Source organism: Carassius carassius, chromosome 50 (genome assembly GCF_963082965.1).
Source record: "Carassius carassius chromosome 50, fCarCar2.1, whole genome shotgun sequence".
NCBI classification, from domain to species: Eukaryota; Metazoa; Chordata; class Actinopteri; order Cypriniformes; family Cyprinidae; genus Carassius; species Carassius carassius.
The window spans coordinates 18,812,439-18,835,039 of record NC_081804.1 but is presented as its reverse complement, the minus strand read 5'-3'; the positions used below and the strand labels follow the sequence as shown (position 1 = coordinate 18,835,039).

Below are 22,601 nucleotides of genomic sequence, written 5' to 3'. Positions count from 1 at the left end.
TAAGTACTGAACTTGTCCTGATACTCTTCTTCTCTCCAGCATGTGGTGTTTGTGGTGAAGCTCTTTATGGCGTGGTTGATCCCAGATGTGCCGTCAGACATTGAAGCTCGTACAAAGCGCGAGCGCTACCTCATCCAGGAGTACCTGCACAATTACGAGCTGGAAAAACTCAAAACCCAGCTCAGCCAGAACGGTCCTAACATCGAGCCGTGCATGTCTCCCGCTGCAGACAGCACGTCAGTGAAGCTGGAGGTGTCCTCGGACTGTCTGACCTAACACAGGTCTCGACACTAGTGCCAGGAAGCCAGTTAGAGGGCTTTCACTCGGCCCGTGTCTCAAAACAGTCCTTTCTGTCTCATCATATGTTGGATAATCTTTTCACACCACGTCCATTGTTTGGGAAATTCCTCGACAATCACTCCCATATTATGTCTCCCAGAGCCCTCACTTTCAGTCATGTGACCTTTAAGAGATGCCTGCATAAGGGGAAGGTGGTCTAATAGAATAAAGGCCCGTTCACACCAAGCACGATAACTATAAAGATAACGATAAAGATATAGTTCTAAAAATCGTTCTCAATATTAAAGAATAGCGGAGTCCACACCACAACTATAACGATAAAGGCAGAGAGAAACGATATCGTTGGAATCACTTTCAGAACGATTTTTTTTTCTGATGAACGATAAAAACATTGCCAACCAATCAGAATCAATCCTGCTGTAATGAGGTCGAGAATTTAAAGCAGCAGACGCGCATCCGCTTAGAATACACAAACAATATCGTTCGCTGGTGTGGACGCTAATATCGTTATCTTTATAGTTATCGTTCTTGGTGTGAACGGGCCTTAAGAGATATGAGGTGTAATATCTTTTATGTGTATTTAGATATACATTTATATCTATGCAGAATGACACTTTCACTCTTCAGGAACAATTACTGTAGGTTTTCTCACTCTTTCCACATCACGGTTCTCTGCTGATGTCTCTTTAAGACACTACAGACGTACAGAACAGACTGTTTATGATCTGTGTGGTGCACTGTGTGAAAGTCTGGCTGTTGACATGTCAGTTAAAAATGTCAAGGTTAGATTTCAGCCCGAAACCCAACTGGGTCGAATATAAACGGGACATTTCAGGATTTGTGTGGTTTACTCTGAATGAAAGCTTAGATTAGTGTGTCCTTCACACAGCGTCAACATACAAGAACTCAGCGACAAACTTTATTGCTTAGAATGCCTTTAAGCTACCAAAGATTAAAACATCGTAGACATATTTTACATTATTAAAAAACAGACATAAATATTGAGCACTTCTATTTACTGAATATTAGGAAATCCTGTACAAAGAATTTTATTATTATTGTTATTATTATATACTGGCATTTTTGTATTTTCTTTTATGATTGAAACTGTACAACATTTAAGACAAACTGCCACTGACATTATTTTGCAGTATTGTGTCATAGCTTGATGCAGCTCCTTTTTAAAGCATCCTATAATACTAGATTTATTTTATTTGCTGGAAATAGTATGCAAAAAAAAAAAAAAAAGGTTCTATGCTAAAACTTAGTAGATACATGTACAAACATGCACATTATATTCTTGCTGTGATCAGTGACAGAGGCCTTTAATCTTCACTCATGCTATTTATAAAGCAGTTCTCACTCTTTCATAGTTAAGGTAATCTGCATTTTAAAGCTTTACATTGATGGACAGGGCACAAACTTCTCAAAGCCAAAGTTGCTCCAGTGATTTAAAAGGCAAAGCTAATGTCTTTTTAATGTGCCTTTATCTCAATGCAAAATCCATGCTGAGCATTTATTTGTGTTTCCTTTCCAATTCATTTACTGTGTTGTCCTGGTCTGAGTTTGTTTTGCACGAAGCACTTAATGAGGAGTAATTTATCTCAGTGTTATTGAAGCAAGATGTGTGACAAACAACCCTTGTATTTATAATATGACAATCTGATCATTTATTTGGCATGGAACTAAAAGCTTAAGAGACTTCAAATCAAGTAATTATAACGAGGACCATGAACAGCTGGCAGTCAGACATGTCTGTTTGCTAATGATGACGACATCTCAGCATGTGCGTTTTGCTGTTATTTGTGACTTGAATATTTAATTTGGAAATCATGATAGTTTTCTGTAAATGTTTTGTTTTCAGTCTCTGGTTCAAATATGAAGAGTTTAGTGACTGTTTTGTCAGTTGTAGAATATTTGACTGTTGATTTCTGACTATCTGAGCTGAAAAGCCATTTATCAGTAAAACATTACCTGATCTTTTTGACATTTCAGCTAGATGTTGAAGTTATAGCTGTAATGATCGAATGATCAGTGATTATGCCTCAACCTTTATCTGTGTTTCTTTATGATCACTGTTTTGTAGTTGATTTATGCTTGTTTTTAAGCAAGGTTATTTTGGATGTGGATATCAATCTGAGGTTGGGTTTTTTTTCGGCTAATGTACCACAAATGTACTCCGTTTTTCATATTTTAGGCAAACTATTGTCCCAAGAAAAAACTATTGAGTCCACCAGAGACTCTGTGGTCTTTAATTGTTGTGGACGTTGCTTTGAAATGACAGACTAAAAATTTTCAAAAATCTAAAAAATTATGCTTTAGTTTATGGCGACCTAAAGGTGTAAAAATATATTAACATATATTAAGGAATATTTTAGCATCTGCATAAACATTTATCGTATAACTATTGTGGTCTTCAAGTAATCTTTTTACTTTGTGTAAATATTTGTGTCTGCAAAAACAAATGTTTTTATTTCTTAAAATTAAACAAAAATACAAAAAATCTAAAAGTATCTTGTATTTTTTTCAGTGTATACTATTTATATATCAAACATTTAATACCATATACAGACGTTGTTCATTGATATTGTTCCACAAATTAATCAACACTATTTTACGTAAGAAGCTGAAATATTTCACACAAAGACATATTTGCTCAATGGCAATGTTTATGTGCTGACCTGTCTTTGAGCGCCCGCTTGTGGTCATTTTTCGTATTACAAAACACAAGAGTCATTTTTCATGCCCTACCCTTAAAAATACCAAAAGAATTTGGTATGATCTGCTTCGAATTTTTCTGAATAAATTCAATTAAAATAGATAAATAAATATATATTCTGTTGTCTCGTCCCAAGAGCCCATGATGCCACTGAAAGCTGATTACCTTAAAGGTGTTTAAAAAGCCTACCTGATAAAACCACTCGGGTGCGTTTTCCAAAAGCATCATTATTGTAGTTAGTTCTGTTGAAATCTATCGGAACTTGCGCCCATAGTTAGCCTACTTTTGGGAAACGCACCCTTGTGCATCTGAGACTAATATAACATGACTCATCCATTTGTTTGCGAGTGGCTCTTTGTTAATTGCTAGATGTCACTACATGCTTTTTTATCAGTTCATGAGTGAACGAGGGGAGCGCGCGGCGGGTTCACGGAACAGCTGGACGCACGCGCGCGTTCTCTGTCCACGGTGCTGAGCGAGCTCCCGCGACACATTTCCATTCTTGCTCTTTCTCTGTTATTTTTTTCTGCTTCGGGCTTTTCCGAAGGCGAATTCTGGCGGAATATTCTCGTTTATAATTGAAGAAAATATGTCGGCAACATGGAAAACCGAAGAACTGCAGAAGTCGAAGGAAAGGGAGTTTCAAAGGACATCTCAGTGATGTGAATCTAGCTTTTCATTTATTGATTGATCTTGGTGTTTTATAAGTCGTCTGCGAGGAATTAAAACGCAGTTTTAACTGGGTCAAAAATAGTGCTCAGGTTTCCCCACTCAAAGAATATGCTGAAACATTTTATAGCCAAACCAAATTAAAATTTCTTATTAATATCGAGTGGAATATTGTCTTTGGAGATGGATACGATGAAGGAACGAGTTTTGGCCCCCGGTAAGGAAAGACTGAAGAATCTGGCCGGGAAAACCCTGGGACACATGCACAGGTATCAGCCCTTACACTGAGAGAAAAATACACACCTATGATCCTTACAAAAATATTCATCTTTTATTATCTCGATGTCAAAATACAATTTAGGCAACGTGTCTACTGGAATTTAAATTATTTTCCTCCTTCGATAACCACTTAAGTATGGCTATATATCACATAATTCATAATGATTCATTAATCTGCAATGTAGCAGCATTTTTCGTTAGGAGAAAATACGACAGAAATGACTACAGCGTCAAAGATCGTGTCCAGATCCACAGATGAGGATCAATTCAGAAGTCGTGACATGGGCTAAGAATAAATCCTTCTCAATACATTGTTATAGCCTAATTATTATTGATATGTTTGTATCTATTTTTAAACGATAAAATAAAAGCAAACTGTAATGATTTTAGTAGCTCTTAATCTCAGCCTTTTCTGGTTCAAAATTCTCAAAATTGTCCAGATTCTTTGTGTTTTATAAAAACAGTGATTTTTTTCAGAGCCGTTTTGTGTGTGTGTGTGTGTGTGTGTGTGTGTTGTATATTAAATTTAGGCCAGAGATTATGAAACGCTTGGAGTCGGAACGGATCAGTATATGGTTTACATCACAGAAAATAAAATACAATGTTTCGCTATGATCAGATACACAACAATCATTCTAATATATACCACAACAATATATAACATATAAAATTATATTTGATCATATAATTCGTTTCGTGTAGTGGATTGAGATATGTTAATGCATGTTTCATATATTTAACCGTTGAAGCATTCACAAAAATATGTCATTAACGAAAAAAAAATCATATTGGCACGATATGGTCAGGTCTGCATTTATAAGCTATAATGTATTTCGATACAAATGCTGCAATGCGGTTCAAATAACTCAGTTTGCCAAGTCGTGACAAAAGATAAGAAGTCAGAGACATTAGGACTCTGTCTGTCTTCTTCATTTGCTGAATGGCTGATGGATTGAACTATAAATTAAAATAAAAAAATTCTGACAAACTTCCTCTCTGCATAGCTACTGGAAGAAATTAATTAATATATTTAATCAATTTATTATTATTACTATTAACAATAATATTAATAGTTATAATATCTAGCCGTCTATCAGAAAACAGAGTATATTTTGTATAATCTATTAGCAAACATAGAACGTTTCCCGTTTTTGAATAAATTCATAACGTTCTACGAACGGTTTCGTGAGCGTAAAAGCAAGGTTTTTTTTTTTTTGTGATGATCGAACAGTTAAACGTTCTCATGGTCATTTTCCTTGCTTTACTTGAACACTCCCAGAACGCTCCAGAAACACACACACACACACACACACACACACACACACACACACAATGGACAGAAAGAAAAGAGTTGCTGCCCTTGAGACATTGGTTTCAGAGATGAGCAGTGCTGTATGTTCACAGGGTGATGGAGAAGAAGCAGACGGCGGGTGAGGTGATCGAGCTGACGGAGGACGGGCGGCCCGCGCGGCTCCGGGAGAAGAAAGCGCCGCTGTGCGACTGCACGTGCTTCGGGCTCCCGCGCCGCTACATCATCGCCATCGTGAGCGGCTTCGGCTTCTGCATCTCGTTCGGGATCCGCTGCAACCTCGGAGTCGCGATCGTCGGTATGGTCAACAACAGCACCGTTCACCGGGGCGGGAAGATCGTCGTCACGGAGGTGAGAGTGAGGCCCTCCTGTCGGGTCACAGCTCCGCCCTCGGGTCTCCTGTCAGAGCATCCCTCCATCTGAGTCCCTCATATGAAGAAGAAGAAAACATGCACTGTTTCAGAACATAAGAATAAAATAAGAAAGAAATAATAATAAAAAAATCTACATTTTATGAGAGAAATAAAGGCAAAATGGTTCTTTCAAAGCGTTTAAAATGAACGATTGTTTTTCTCCCCAAAGAGAGCGAAGTTTAACTGGGATCCGGAGACGGTGGGAATGATCCACGGCTCGTTTTTCTGGGGCTATATCGTGACACAGATCCCAGGAGGATATATATCCTCACGACTGGCTGCCAACAGGTACTGCACAATGCGCATTTATATCGATATTAAAATTGTTTCATAAGCTACATTGAAATTCTTTATTTATTATTTAATTATTTATGTTTTATTTTACATAGTGGTTAAAATCAGGCAACAGTTTAAATGCTTTTTTAAAGGCCAAATCATGTCGTTTGTGTGCTTTCTTTGGTTGCCATGAAGCCTGAATACAGAAGAGCAGGCACGCTTTCCTCTGGAGAGCTCATTAACCAGCAGACAGACTCACGTGCTCTGTGTGTGGCTCACATCTGATTCAACAACACTTCCTTTGACTCAAATACACTCATATTTTTAGATACCTGGTATGTTGATATGTAGTAGATACACAGTATATATATAATATATATATATGATATATGTAGTAGCCTAGTTTACATATGCACAGCATAAATATGCATATGCACCATATATATTACTATTTGATTATTAATGGTTCATAAATCAAATGATGTAAATTGTATTCTAAAATGTTATAAATGTTGTATTGCACAAAATTGCAAAGAGATGTGGCCTGTTAAATGTGACCCTGGAGCAATAAGTCTTAAGTCTCTGGGGTATATTTGTAGCAATAACCAAAAATATACTGTAGTATCAAAATTATAGATTTTTCTTTTATGCCAAAAATCATTAGGATATTAAGTAGAGATCATGTTCCATGACTATATTTTGTAGATTTCCTATCGTAAATATATCAAAACTTCATTTTTGATTAGTAATATGCATTGCTAAGAACTTATTTTGGACAACTTTAAAGGGGATTTTCTCAGTATTTCGATTTTTTGCACCTTCAGATTCCACACATCAATGGAAAGCTTATTTATTCAGCTTTCAGATGATGTACAAATCTAAATTTCGAAAAATTGACTCTTATGACTTTTGTGGTTCTGTGGGCCAGGGTCAATCAGAAAATAACAGAAGCAGTGATGCAGACTTCTTTAAATATGAGATAAATTCAGATTCTACTGTAAAGCAGCTCTACAGAAGACATTGGAGAATATCATTTTACAATACAGTAAAATACAAATGCAAAAATACTAAATAGTAAAGACAATAGCCTGTATATAAAGGAGCAAGTCTGTCTGTTAAATGTGGTTTTTAAATTTAGTTCTTACATCTTGGCTTGAGAAGGCTGAGATCTCCATTCATTACATGGCTTTGATTGAAACAGATGGCTGCAGCCTATGTAAATGAGATCTCACACAATAAATAAAATATGTGTTTTCCTGCCTCTGAGCATTCTTAGAATGATTTCTGTACTAGACACTGATGCCCTTGGCTACTATTGTCTACACAGTAAATGTTATTTACTATCGGTCTTGGCCTTTATTTCGTGCTCAGTTTTTTCTTTTCTTTTTTGCATCTGCTCTACAGATGTGCCTTCAGTCAGTGTATGGTTGCTGCCGGCTGGGTATAGTTTAACTGCCCAAGCTATGCTTTCAAGCCATTAGAAACTATTTCTGCACACTCTGTTCTGCAGGGTGTTTGGTGCTGCTATCCTGCTCACGTCGACTCTCAATATGTTCATCCCCTCTGCTGCACGTGTGCACTACGGCTGTGTCATCTTTGTGAGGATACTGCAGGGCCTCGTCGAAGTAAGACTCTGTTCTCTCTTTTTATTCATTTGCTGATTAGCAATTTAACAGATGTTTTACACTAAACACACTTCAGGTTCAGTCCCACCAGAGCAACCAGATACTGGAATATTATTATGGTGTCAAGTTTAGTTTGACAGTAAAGTTAATTTAAATTCAAGGTAATTTCGACTCAACTTACAAGGGATGAATGTTCAAAATACACAGTTTACAACATCCCTGTGTGACAACTAGCCCTGCACTGCCCCATTATACAACCGAGTGTGTGACTTCTTGATCAGTCTCCTTTAATAATAGCAATAATAAAAAAGGGTTAACAGAACATCACATCATGTTCAGGTGTATTATCCCACCGACTGTACATCAGTACAGCAGAGACACACTGAACGCACAGGAGACGGATTAGAAGAGAACAAACAAATTATGAAAAATGAAACGCTTGAAAAGAGAGATTAGGCTTGTGATGTCATCTCTTATTCAGACAAAAGTCACTGAAGAATCAACACTGAAAGAGTTTTAGTAGCTGCTTGCTGCCTTTGTGTGTGTGCTGCTCGTTTGCTGTTCTTTACTGTTGTTCACAATGAGTGTCAACTGTACATGAATTAAAAGCCATTTGAGGTTTTATTGTAAGAACAGTAGCTTGTGTTGTGTGTATTGACATTAGCTCCGTGGATGTGCTCTCCTCTGCTGGCCGCAGCAATTTGTGTCAATCAGTGACTGAATGTGTGCCAATTAGCTGCTAATGAAGATTTAATGGGCACATTAGTGTGTTTGTGGTGAATCAGATCTGATCAGACTGCGTTTGTGCAAGTCTGCATGGATCATTAATCCTTATTTGAAATGCATTGTATGTGTTCATTTGTTCAAGGTTCGATTTCTCTCAGTTTTTTATGACCCATGTAAGACATTCCATCAATGATTTTAAATAATTGATTACATAATGAATTTAAATTTACAGCATATTTGCAAATATATTATCTCATTTATATAACACAGCCCTGCTGATGTGAAAAAAAGGCCTGAAATTATCTAATAATAACTATAATAATAAATAATAACTGAGTAAACTAAGTATTATAAAGATGTAATTATAATCTGCAAATGAGTGTAAAAAGTGGAATCAGGACTCAGCATAAAATAATATCTTCAGAATTATTCATATTCATGTGAAAATCATCTGAGAATCGAATAAATAGTTGTAAGTTGCATAACAGGAAGTTAGGAATCATGTCTTTGTGGCAAAAACAAAAACAAAAAACAAATAGTAAGAAACAAGCACTGGATTTATTATAGCAATGCAGGGCTGTGTAATTCAAAAATATATCAATAAAGGCAATTATTTGACACTTTTTTGATCGATTAAGGTGATGGTTTGACGTTTCTGTGTGTGTCCAGGGTGTGACCTACCCAGCATGCCATGGGATTTGGAGCAAGTGGGCTCCACCGCTTGAGAGAAGTCGCTTAGCAACCACTTCTTTTTGTGGTAAATACGATTTCCCTTTTTAAATGCCCACATAAAACAGAATTCCCAAAATAAAAGCTGTAACCCCCTGTTTCAGGTTCGTACGCGGGCGCTGTGGTGGCCATGCCACTGGCTGGAATATTAGTGCAGTACTCAGGCTGGTCTTCTATCTTCTACATATATGGTGGGCTTATAATCTTCACTGGGAACTTCTGAAATGATTACAGACTTTTCTTTTTTGGGTGAATGAATTCTTCACACTTCTTACTGTCTCTCCATTGGGTTACAGGGTGTTTTGGGATCATCTGGTACATGTTTTGGATTCTGGTTTCCTATGAGAGCCCAGCAGATCATCCGACCATTACAGATGAAGAGAGGATTTACATAGAGGAGAGTATTGGAGAAAGTGCTAATCTACTGGGGGCGTCTGAGGTACGTTCCCTAGTGTGCTTTCACCGGACACTTCTGAAGGTCCCATGAAAACACATTTGGGGTTTTCTGGGTGTTAGTCCATGTCTATTAGTGTGCATTAGGATGCATTACATTTATCAAAAGTTATAGAAATGATATTTCTAATTGGTTTGAGCTTTTTATTCATCAAATGGACCTGGATAGATGGATGGATGGTTGGGTGGATGATAGATGGATGGATGGATGGGTGGATGATGGATGAATGGATGGATATGGATGGATGGGTGGATGATGGATAGATGGATGGGTGGATGATATGGATGGATGATGGATGGATGGATGATGGATGAATGGGTGGATGATGGATAGATGGATGGGTGGATGATGGATGGATGATGGATGGATGGATGAATGGGTGGATGATGGATGGATGGATGATGGATGGATGGATAGGTGGATGGATGGATGATGGATGGATGATGGATGGATGAGTGGGTGATGGATGGATGGATTGATGATGGATGCATGATGGATAGATGGATTGGTGGATGATGGATGGATGGATGGATGATGGATGGATGAGTGGATGATGGACGGATGGCTGATGGATGGATAGATGGATGGGTTGATGATGGATGGATGGATGAGTGGATGATGGATAGATGGATGGTTGGATGATGGATGGATGGATGATTGATGGATGGGTGGATGATGGATGGCTGGATGAATGGATGGATGGGTGGATGGATGGATGGATGAATGAATGGATAGATGGATGGATGGCCGGATGGATGGATGGATGGGTGGATGATGGATGAATGGATAGATGGATGGATGATGGATGGAAGGATAGATAGATAGATAGATAGATAGATAGATAGATAGATAGATAGATAGATAGATAGATAGATAGATAGATAGATAGATAGATAGATAGATAGATAGATAGATAGATAGATAGACAGACAGACAGATAGACAGACAGACAAAACAGATGGGTGGATGATGGATGGATGGGTGGATGGTTTATGGATGGATGGGTGGATGATGGATAGATGGATGGGTGGATGATGGATGGATGATGGATGGATGATGGATAGATGGATGGGTGAATGATATGGGTGGATGATGGATGATGGATGGATGGATGGGTGGATGATGGATGTATGGATGGATGGGTGGGTGGGTGGGTGGGTGGGTGGATGGATGGATGATGAATGGATGGATTGATGATGGATGCATGATGGATGAATGGGTGGATGATGGATAGATGGATGGGTGTATGATGGACGGATGGATGAGTGGATGATGGACGGATGGATGATGGATGGATGGATGGGTGGATGATGGATAGATGGATGGGTGGATGATGGATGGATGGATGGACGGATGGGTGGATGATGGATAGATGGATGGGTGGATGATGGATGGATGAATGGATGGATAGGTGGATGGATGAATGGATGGATAGGTGGATGGATGGATGGGTGGATAAATGGATGGATGAATGGATAGCTGGATGGATGGATGGATGGATGGATGGGTGGATGGGTGCATGGATGAATGGATGGATGGATGGATGGATGGATGGATGGATGGATAGATGGATGGATGGACGGATGGATAGATGGATGGATGGATGGATGGATGGATGGATGGATGGATGGATGGACGGACGGATGGATGGATGGATGAATGGATGGATGGATGGATGAATGAATGGATAGATAGATAGATAGATAGATAGATAGATAGATAGATAGATAGATAGATAGATAGATAGATAGATAGATAGATAGATAGATAGATAGATAGATAGATAGATAGATAGATAGACAGACAGACAGATAGAGGAACTGGTAACATCTTTATTTTTACTATCTTTTTAAACATCTATGTAAACATTTTTAGTCCTATAGAGTTTCTCATCTCAATTGTTAACTTTTTTGTTTCTTTTTTTTCTTCAGAAATTCAAGACGCCCTGGAGGAAGTTCTTCACCTCCATGCCGGTCTATGCAATCATTGTGGCCAACTTCTGCAGGAGCTGGACCTTCTATCTGCTGCTGATCAGTCAGCCAGCGTACTTTGAAGAAGTGTTTGGCTTTGAAATCAGTAAGGTGAGAGACGCAGCTAAACTGATTTAATCAGATCTCAGGCATGTCATTGTGTGTTTTTGTATTTGCTGTATGAATTGGTCTCATATGCAATTGTTTCTCAGGGCTCATTTGAATCGTCACTGTCTGTTGTGTTTGACCCTCATTCACTGCTGTCATGCATTGAGTCGTCCGTATTGGATTGTATTTGAGATGTCAGGCATTCAGAAATGTGTGCTCACAGTGGCATTCATAAATAAAGCCTGACATTGTTATTGATCGTCGACTCCTGAGCTAAAAGAGTGACATAAATCCTGCAGGTCTGACAGGTGTAATTGAACCCCTGTTTGATTCTGCTGGTCAGAACTGCCTCATAGTGCAGCATGGGAGATTGGACATGTTTTGTGGTTTTATTAATCAGGACTCGTTTAGGATTTCAGTGTAGTGATCGAGTATTAGTATATGGTATCTTTGTATTTAGTATAGTATATTTGAGCTATTTTTGATCCACACATTTTGTACCAAGTGTGCTAATCAAATAGCATTATAAAGGCTTGCATTGTTTTATTTGAGAGAAAAGAGAGAAAATGACAGGTTTTTACACCCAACTCTGTAGGAGAAAATGTGCAATATTCTGAGCTGCTGTCATTTGTGCAATGAAAATGGAAAAATATTTTTTACTTCCAAAAGACACAAGAAGAGTATGCATCATACTGTAAGTACCGTACAAGTACTCCATATGACTTGTTCACTACAGTTTACTCCTTATGAAGCTGCAGTATAAATTTGTGTGAGGAATATGTGCAAATAAGCTTTATACTTAGCGTGCTACAACTGGTCTTGAGACCAGCTCCTTGTGAAAAAGGACTGGAAGAAGTACAGTACAATTTAATTCACTTAAAAAGCTTTAATTTATACTAAATACATTTTGTTGCACTGTGATTTTTACCCACTTTATAAGGACATAAGTTCATCTTTATATGTTTTAAAATATACTTTTAAGATTCAAAGTACACTACAGGTGCACACAATACAATTAAGCACATTGCTTTCACAGTCCTAAAAATCCTAAAAATCACCAGTAAATTTAAGTGTGGCTCAGCGATTCTTCAATTTTTGATTTCATAATTTATATGGGTTTTTGTCTAAATTCTTAATCTCCATCACTATCCCACTGATGGTCTGTGGTGTTGTCAGGTCGGTATGCTCTCTGCTCTACCCCACCTGGTCATGACCATCATAGTGCCAATCGGCGGCCAACTGGCTGACTTCCTGCGCAGTAAAAACATCTTATCCACCACCACTGTCAGGAAAATCATGAATTGCGGAGGTAAGAGTAAGATTATATCATTAGATTAAATGTATCTTGTGTTTGGAATTAATAGGAAACATTATGGTTTGGCGTGACCTTTGACCCACACTTCATTTGATTGTAGGGTTTGGAATGGAGGCCACTCTGCTGTTAGTGGTTGGTTTCTCTCACAGTAAAGGTGTGGCCATCTCATTTCTGGTGCTAGCTGTTGGTTTTAGTGGCTTTGCTATATCAGGTGAGACACTCACACACTGACGGGATACAGACTTCAAGTTTTGAAATCACATTTTTGATTCACTTGCATTCAACAATATCAAATAAAATAGGATAAAATAAAATGTCTCCTAATATGTTTCTGATTTTTTTCTTTATCCCGTCCCTCTTCAAGGTTTTAATGTTAACCACTTGGACATCGCTCCGAGGTACGCCAGCATCCTGATGGGCATTTCTAATGGAGTGGGCACTCTTTCTGGTATGGTCTGCCCTCTCATTGTAGGAGCTATGACCAAAAACAAGGTGAGGAATCCTGAACTTTCATTATCATATGTTTATTGCTGCCTTTACTTACACAATAGTTAGAAAAATGTATATAACAACATAACACTTTTACATATGTGCTTTTAGTCAAGTGACCTTAATTTATATAGCGCTTTTAACAATACAGATTGTTTCAAAGTACTTTACAGTATTCTATAGAAAAATATTGCAAAATGACAATAGTAAACACAAATTTTTCAGTTAAAGGCAGTTCATCATTGAATTCAGTGATGTCATCATCCAGCTCAGTGCAGTATAAATAGTATCTTTGCAATCAAGAAATCACTGGAAATGAAGTGTCCCCAACTAAGCACGCCAGAGGCCACAGCAGCAAAGAAGTGATACTTCATAAAAATCATTAAAGGTTTCACAGCAAAAACTCACTTACTAAAAAAAGTATAGACAATCAATCAGTCAACAGAAGACTGTAGTAGATTGCAAACAGTTTGTTTTTCAGCAAGCTTTTGCTCATACTGGTAATTTAGAAGCCTTAGAAAATTGTGTATCAATATGCAATAGTCAACAATGCTTTATAGGGTTAAAAACACATTTACTGCTATTAAGCTTTGCATTAGCACACCTGCTATACATATGACAAAATGTGCAGGATACGACCGACCCCCCCCCCCCACCCCCCCCCCCCCCTCCTTAGAATACGAATCCCACACTGCAGTGCACTCCACCTGACATTTCCAGTTTGACCAACGATAGCTATATCAGCCATGTTTTTATCATCTCTTTATTTCACATCAGGTTTTACACAAATTGGAACCAAAAAAGGCAAAACAAGATTCCCAAGTACTAAACATACAATCAGCATAGAAAATCTAAAATGTTTTTTGTTGCGTGACGCATATTGTTTGCATTCTGTTTTTCAAATATTGTAGGAAGTGCACAGTCAGTTTGAGATGAGCAGTAGACACGAGTATCTTTCTAAACATATCAAAGACTGCATTCCTGAGTTTGTCTTTTCTTGTCCGTCAGACTCGTGAGGAATGGCAGAACGTGTTCCTGATCGCCGCGCTGGTGCATTACGGCGGTGTGATCTTCTATGGGATTTTTGCATCTGGCGAGAAGCAGCCGTGGGCCGATCCGGAGGAGACCAGCGTTGAGAAGTGTGGCTTCATCGATGAAGATGAGTTAGCGGAGGAGACCGGTGACATCACGATGAGCCACGCTCCTTTCGGAGCCCAGGCCGCTCTTGGGGGCCCCGCCAAAACATATGGGGCCACGACCCAGCTGAACGGGGGATGGGCGAAAGGCTGGGAGAAAACCGAGGAATACATCCAGGAGGATGCCGAGCAGACGTATAGAAGAGACGGGTACTCCTAGATAGAAAGAGATAGAAGAAATAAAGACAGATAGACTGTGCATAAGCATAGCTATCAGAGTCATTTTTGAAAAGAGTCTTTATCCAATCTAAAGTGAATAGAGAAGATATTTAAGAGGGCATAATAATAATATTCAGAGATATAAATGAGAATATACTGATCATTTAATGAAAAAGTCATATTTAGGATTATATAAAGAATATATATGGCTATGTAAATGTTTCCTCATACAGATATGTTCAGTTATTACTGTGGTATATGACATTTAATCAGCTGACAATACTTAATAGCACAGACATCTGTAATCAAAGCACAGGTCTTGGCTGTTTCTTTCGATGTGGGTTTAAACTAGTTCTGTTTTAGTTTCGTGTCTTCTACTATATCTTTAGCAGATGACTAGTTTAGTTTCATTAGTCAGGACCAATTAGAGTAGAGCTGCAATGGGTATAGTTTAGATGAATGCAGTTTTGTTCAAAAGAAAAAAGTGTTTCACTCTGGTTTACAGAGCTCTTGCCATTGACCTTACAGAAAATATGCAAAATTTGGGTTAACTATATTATAACTTAAACCTACAAAGAATGCTGTTTATCATTATGTGTGTGTACTATATTACACATTATACACTAGTCCCTTTATTTGGGACATAAACCTAGAAGGTAGTGCAAAATAGACATTTACTATTACTATTTGATGCAGAAAGAATCTAAAATAGCACAAATCTGAAAGATGATGTGTATTAAAATAAGTGTGAAATATACTGATGAACCTTTAAATATTAAAACTTCCTAAAGTAGGCTACACTTGAAAATTTTTTAAAGTGCAATCTTGTATAAGTTTTGTTCAGCTATAGTTACATCAACAATACATTCAAGTGTGTGCTTGGCAATACAGTTCTGTATTTTAAGTGGTATTAAGCTGGTCTTCATTTAAAATGTTCCGTTTTAACCAACAATGACATTTTATAAGATACTTTGAATGCACTGACATGTTGTTATTTGGGAAAACAAGTAATTTCTATCTTTAGTATGTGTTTTGACATGGGTTTTACTGTTTCTGTGAGAATGTTGTGAATCTGGGTCAGTGATATCTGTGCTTAATGTTCTTATTGGGCAATATTTATCATAGAAACTGTCATTAGACCAAGGCTGTCCTTTCGATATGTATATTGTGATGATCATTCCATACATGTGGTCAAATCCTGATAATCTGATGTATTTAAGTGTTGCCATGCAAAGCTGAGGTAAAATGATGAGTGAATTTCACAAAACCTGTTAGGATGTGCAGGTTATATTTCATTAATAAAACAAAAGAAAATAAATAAGGAATTTTATATTGCATTAAGAAAATTAAGCCTGCTTTTAGGACCATTTAAGTTTTTTTTCTTCTTTTTTTCTTTAATGCATTTATTACAATCAAGCACATTTAGCCCCAAATTCTCATTACAGTAATGCCAAAAAAAAAGTAATTTGCATTACCACAATGCAAAAACTACTATCCATACTACATTGCTGTCAACATAATAATAAAATAATAATAATAACCATAATAATAATGGCCCTATAGCTTGATTTTGTTTGAAACTTTGTCTTTGTGAGATTCACTCTGATCCTCCATTCATGACACAAACTAGTGTTTAGTCAACCAGCAGTAATATAAGATGATGTGTCAAAGTCTTAAAAAAAAAAAAACTATTAAAAACATGTACTGCAATAATTTACTGATAACATCAGCAAACTTGTTATATTCAATATCTAATTCATTCATCAAATCTGAATTGTGTCTAGTTTATGGAGTCATTTATGGTTGGAGAGTCTAATTGAAGCATCAGAATCAGCTTATGTTCGTTCTGGTCAAAAAATACAAGGCCATTTTCAGAGGTTGGGATCTGAGCCATGCTTTACGTTGTTCTGCAACTCAGCTAGATGTTTTCTAGATATTGTGTGATGAATTTATCACAAACTTAAAGCTCTTTTCATGGCCTCTTGCCTGAGACTGAAGTGCACAAGTGATTGTTATATTCTATTGTTGTGTCAAACAAGCGATTTGTTGATGTCAAAAAGTGTTAAATTGTATGAATTGCTTAGTGTGATTTTATATTCGATTATTCCAAACAAGACATTATTATTATGTCTTTCCTTTCATTTTTGCGACTGGTGGACCAAAATTTAAAGGCAATTTTCTGGTTTTGAAAAGATAAGAGTTGATGTTCTTTATAAAGTGTGATGATTATTTTTGCATGATATAGTCATTAAAATCATCCTGGGCATTGATTTAAAATTGTTGCGTCTCTTTTTGTGAAGATCTAACAGACATTTTTGTCCCTTTGTTTGTTTCTCTTACAAACATCAAAGTTTAGCAAAAGTTAGCAAATCCGAAACTACAATGCAGTATGCATATATACCATGCAATTAATTATTCAATCAATTACATTCAGTTTGCACTTAAATTTATTATTTTATTTCCATAAAATTTATGCTTTTTAAAACTTTTATGAGACAAGAACATGTGCAAGGGTTTGTGAAAGTGATGCTCCATCATGCTTCCTGTAATGTACATCCTTAAATTTTATTCAATATCCATCAAACACTCTGTCAGGATTTCTCTAGTGTGTAAACCTTATATGTAGTCAGAGTCAATAGATTTGACTCATTACACCAGTGGACCTGATTAAGGTGAATGACCTACAAGGGACAAATTATCGCCAGCAAATTAGATGTGAATGAATCACTAATCAATATCATTTTAAACCCCTTGAACAGCCTGCTGAGCTTGCTGGCCTTTAATTTGTTATTTGCCATGAGAGTATAGAACAGATTTAAAGACCATCCTAACCAATACCATCCCCAAATCAGTCTTCTGCCATGCTCTCTAAGACCCACACCAATACCAGACCCCCGAAGACTAAAACAAAAACAAACCCAAATCAATAACAGAACTTCTAAAGCCTAGACCAAAACTGGACCCCAAAAGACTAAAGCCTAGACCAATAACAGACCCCCAAAGACTAAACTCTAGACTAGTAAAGGACCCCAAAGACTAAAGCCTAGACCAATATCAGACCTAGAAAAACAGATCAATATGAGACCTTCTAAAGCCTAGACCAACAGCAGACCCCCAAAAATCTAGGTCAATACCAGACCCCCAAAGACTAAAACCTAGACTACACTGTACCCCAAAGACTAATACCTAGACCAATACCAGACCTTAACAAACCCAGATCAATAACAGACCTTGTAAAGCCTAGACCAAAACTGGACCACCAAATACTAAAGCCTAGACCAACAGTAGCCCCCTAAAAATCTAGATCAATTCCAGACCACCAAAAGCTAAAATCTGGACCAGTACCAGATCCCCAAAAACTAAACTTAGACCAATACTAGACCCCCCAAAAATAAAGCCTAGACTAATAGCAAACACCTGAAGACTAAAGTCTAGACCTATAGCAGACCCCTGAAGACTAAAGCCTAAACCAGTACCGGATTCCCAAAGATTAAAGCCTAGACCAATACCGGACCCTCAAAGACTAAAATCTAGACCAATAGCAGACCCCTGAAGACTAAAGCCTACACAAACAGCAAACCTCCCCTAAATCTAGATCAATACCAGACCACCAAAAACTAAACCTAGACCAATACCAGACCCCTGAACACTAAAGCCTAAACCAATAGCAGACACCTGAAGACTTAATCCTAGACCAATAGCAGACCCCCCAAAAATCTAGATTAATACCAGACCACAAAAACTAAAACTAGACCAATAGCAGACCCCCAAAGACTAAAATCTAGACCAGAACTCCACAAAACACAGAACAATAAAAGATAATCTAAATCTTAATATCTCAATCAGTAAAAAAAATAAAATAAATAAATTATATATATATATATATACAGTACAGACCAAAAGTTTGGACACACCTTCTCATTCAAAGAGTTTTCTTTATTTTCATGACTATTAAAATTGTAGAGTCACACTGAAGGCATCAAGGGCTACAAGGGACCTGGCCTTCACAGTCACCGGACCTGAACCCAATCGAGATGGTTTAGGGGTGAGCTGGACCGCAGACAGAAGGCAAAAGGGCAACAAGTGCTAAGCATCTCTCGGGGAACTCCTTCAAGACTGTTGGAAGACCATTTCAGGTGACTACCTCTTGAAGCTCATCAAGAGAATGCCAAGAGTGTGCAAAGCAGTAATCAAAGCAAAAGGTGGCTACTTTGAAGAACCTAGAATATGACATATTTTCAGTTGTTACACACTTTTTTGTTATGTATATAATTTCATATATAATTCCACATGTGTTAATTCATAGTTTTGATGCCTTCAGTGTGAATCTACAATTTTCATAGTCATGAAAATAAAGAAAACTCTTTGAATGAGAAGGTGTGTCCAAACTTTGGGTCTGTACTGTGTGTGTATATATATATATATATATATATATATATATATATACATATGTGAAAAAATATAAATATACAACTGGAATATAAGTTATAAATAAGTTATTATACTTAATAAGTTAAAATACTTATTTTATATAACTTATTATATAAGTTATAAATATATAACTTATATAAAATAAATATATAACTAAAGTATTTTTTTAAATATACTTTATAAAAAAATAATATATAAATGGTTCTGGCTTATCTGAAGGACATCACTGGACCCTTACTGGACCCCCTGCAGTTTACTTACCGAGCAAACAGGTCCGTGGATGATGCAATCAACATGGGATTGCACTTCATCCTGCTACATCTGGACAAAACAGGGACTTATGTGAGGATCCTGTTTGTGGACTTTAGTTCGGCTTTCAACACCATCATCCCAACAACCCTCCAGACCAAACTGACCCAGCTCTCTGTTCCTAGCTCTATCTGTCAGTGGATCACCAGCTTTCTGACAGATAGGCAACAGTTAGTGAGACTGGGGAAATTCATGTCAAACAGCTGCTCCACCAACACTGGTGCCCCTCAGGGCTCTGTTCTCTCCCCACTGCTCTTCTCCCTGTACACCAACGACTGCATCTCTAAAGACCCCACTGTCAAGCTCCTGAAGTTTGCAGACGACACTACAGTCATCGGCCTCATCCAGGATGGCGACCAGTCTGCTTACAGGCAAGAGGTTGAGCAGCTGGCTGTCTGGTGCAGTCTTAACATCCTGAAGCTGAACATGCTCAAAACAGTGGAGATGATCGTGGACTTCAGGAGAAACCCCCCTGCACTTTCCCCACTCACCATCATGAACAGCACTGTGACTGCAGTGGAGTCATTCAGATTCCTGGGAACCACCATCTCTCAGGACCTGAAGTGGGACAATCACATTGACTCCTTTGTGAAAAAGGCCCAACAAAGGTTGTACTTTCTTCGCCAGCCGAGGAAGTTTAATCCTGCCACAGGAGCTGCTGAGACAGTTCTACTTTGCCATCATTGAGTCTGTCCTGTGCACTTCAATAACTGTCTGGTTTGGTTCAGCAACAAAATCAGACATCAGAAGACTACAGAGAACTGTTCGGACCGCTGAAAGGATTATTGGTGCTCCCCTGCCCACCCTTCAAGAACTGTATACATCCAGAGTGAGGAAAAGGACTCAGAAAATCACTCTGGATCCCTCACATACAAGTCACCCCATCTTTCAACTTTTGCCATCTGGGTGGCGCCTCAGAGCCGCAAATACCAGAACAGTAAGGCACAAGAACAGTTTCTTCCCCCAGGCAATCTACCTCATGAACAGTTAAATGTTCCCCACTTATACTTATGCTTATGCAATAAAAATGTGCAATATCCTTATATTTATTTGTTACTCCTCCATCCTAGTACATCCCTGCATTTTACCCAATCCTATTCCATTATCATTTATAGCAATGTATCTCAATTATTTATACACTTATTTATTTGCCAAATTATTTTTTTGTCTGTGTGTTGTCTCTCTGTGTACTGGAAGCTTATGTCACTAAAACAAATTCCTTGTATGCGCAAGCATGTTTGGCAATAAAGCTCTTTCTGATTCTGATTCTATATATATATTGCAGTAGCCAGTTAAACATTCAGCATACAGGTTAAAATAACTTCAAAATCATCCCTTTATCTTTCATCTCAGCTCTCTTGACTAGGCAACAGTAAGCAGACGTGCTGTGTTGTAAATAAAGGATGGGCCGTCTCACTTTAATGACCTGGGCTGGCTTCCTCTGTGGCGTGTGCTAATGTGACAGGACACACATTGCTGTCACCAGCCGACCGGAACATGTTTTCCCACAGCCCACCGATGACACGTGTCATGCCAATTGCCTCCGTGACAAATCCACCCACATGACTCCGATCAGCTTTAAACCACCAAACGCTATTGGTTTACTCTGTTTAAATCTACAGTATTTGTGATGGTGTATACAGATAGAACAATAGGTTCAACTTATATTATTGGGATATTGCCCATTTTGAAATTGCTATTCTATTTTTGATCAAACAAAGACTAATGGATCCAATGAACGTGTGTGTGTGTGTGTGTGTGTGTGTGTGTGTGTGTGTGTAATAAATGAGTTTGATCCAGTGCTGAGCTCGGGGCAGCAGGTGTTGAAGGGTATCCCAGCATCTCTAGGGGCCGTGGGGCTCTAATCAGCATCCAGAATGTGTATGTAATGACCAAACCTCTGCAGGACTCAAGGGACACCAGGATCCAAACACAATTATTTCCTTGAACCCCTCCCAACACAACTTAACTCTCCCTAAACAGTTATTGCAAATGGGGGGTTCATCAGATGTATGCTTTCATGCAGAGAGGCAGAAGTAAGGTTTGCTCATTCAGTCTGTGCACTAATATGATGTTCTCAGCTAAACCTGCAGTCACGAATGAGTAAACAGTAATGAAAACAGCGATGCAAGTGCTAGCTGAAAAACAAAACTACCTTTGCACAAAGAAAATATATTTTCTTATATATTAACAATCAATTTATTCAATTAATTTATACAATAATACAATGTACCTGATCAATATATGTTGTGCTAATTGAGGTTCCATGGGAATATGAGACCGGTTTCTCATCTTATGAAAGTGCTGGCCAGTTGCTCCTCTCTGTCATGTTTATGAACTATTGATGCCTGAGGCATTTATTCATGTAATTAGGTTTTAAATTACTCCACCCTACACACAGGATGATGAACTTCAGTTTCTCTGCTGCACACATTTCACAAATGCTGGCTGACATCCCTGTGTTTGGAACCTGACAGGTTAGCAGGTGAAATTAGTCCAAAAAAAGCCTGGTGTCTGCTAGTATGGCACAACTGCACACACAAAACTAAATGAATATTTCATCAGTTCTCAACACTTTTCCTGTGTTTGAGAATCATCCCCTCCCCCTTCTACCACCCTGCTCTTCACACCATCTTAAAATAATTCAATCTTGCTGATGCCGTGGGATCTGACAGTATGTTTTTTTCTCCCTGGAAAAAGCATCTCTGCATTGGAACTGGTTTCCAAATCTGCTCTGTGGAGACCAGCAGTGGAATATTTAGGATTCATCTTCCTTCCTGCAGAGATAAAATGGAGGGACCTACCAGAAATTTGAAGTCTGTGCTACTGTGAAATTAAAACGAACCCTGTTTACTTCCTTAATATACATTACTGTGCACATGGCCTGACAATGCAAAATGCTGCCACTAGATTTTGAGGCAGAGCCCGCAAAAGCTCAGTTCCAGATCCATGTTGAAACATAACACATGGGAGAATGGTGTCTTTATCCTCAGAAGAATATTCTGGGAAGCAAAAGACGTCTGAAAAAAGTATTTTGCTCTTCATTTCGATCTTATTCCTGTCTAGGAGAAACAACTGTGATTTCCTTTGTGATATTCGTCCGGGTTGGGACTCAGGTGTGACTC

The 22,601-nt window shown here is 38.1% G+C and overlaps 2 protein-coding genes across 2 annotated transcripts in view; both read left to right on the top strand.

The window, feature by feature from the left end:
- The window catches only part of LOC132133739 (anoctamin-5-like), a 35,373-nt gene extending 34,931 nt beyond the window's left edge, over positions 1–442 (top strand). Inside the window, exon 20 of the mRNA XM_059546672.1 lies at positions 40–442. Coding sequence (XP_059402655.1) covers positions 40–276 — 237 coding nt within the window. The 3' untranslated portion in view covers positions 277–442. The remainder of the gene's footprint in view (positions 1–39) is intronic.
- A 2,996-nt stretch (positions 443–3,438) lies between these two features.
- On the top strand, positions 3,439–17,006 carry slc17a6a (solute carrier family 17 member 6a). Its single transcript, XM_059546673.1, has 12 exons — positions 3,439–3,957; positions 5,372–5,627; positions 5,859–5,977; positions 7,476–7,590; positions 8,986–9,073; positions 9,150–9,236; positions 9,342–9,484; positions 11,431–11,580; positions 12,754–12,886; positions 12,993–13,103; positions 13,257–13,384; positions 14,390–17,006. The coding sequence occupies exons 1-12, from the start codon at positions 3,872–3,874 to the stop codon at positions 14,735–14,737; spliced, it is 1,764 nt and encodes a 587-aa protein (XP_059402656.1). The 5' UTR covers positions 3,439–3,871; the 3' UTR covers positions 14,738–17,006.
- Positions 17,007–22,601: the final 5,595 nt, after the last annotated feature.

Coding starts and splice junctions, on each gene's coding strand:
- slc17a6a (XM_059546673.1), top strand. CDS start 3,872: ATGGATACGATGAAGGAACGAGTTTTGGCCCCCGGTAAGGAAAGACTG. Junction 9,074..9,149: donor AGCAACCACTTCTTTTTGTG/GTAAATACGATT, acceptor CCCCTGTTTCAG/GTTCGTACGCGGGCGCTGTG. Junction 9,485..11,430: donor ATCTACTGGGGGCGTCTGAG/GTACGTTCCCTA, acceptor TTTTTTCTTCAG/AAATTCAAGACGCCCTGGAG.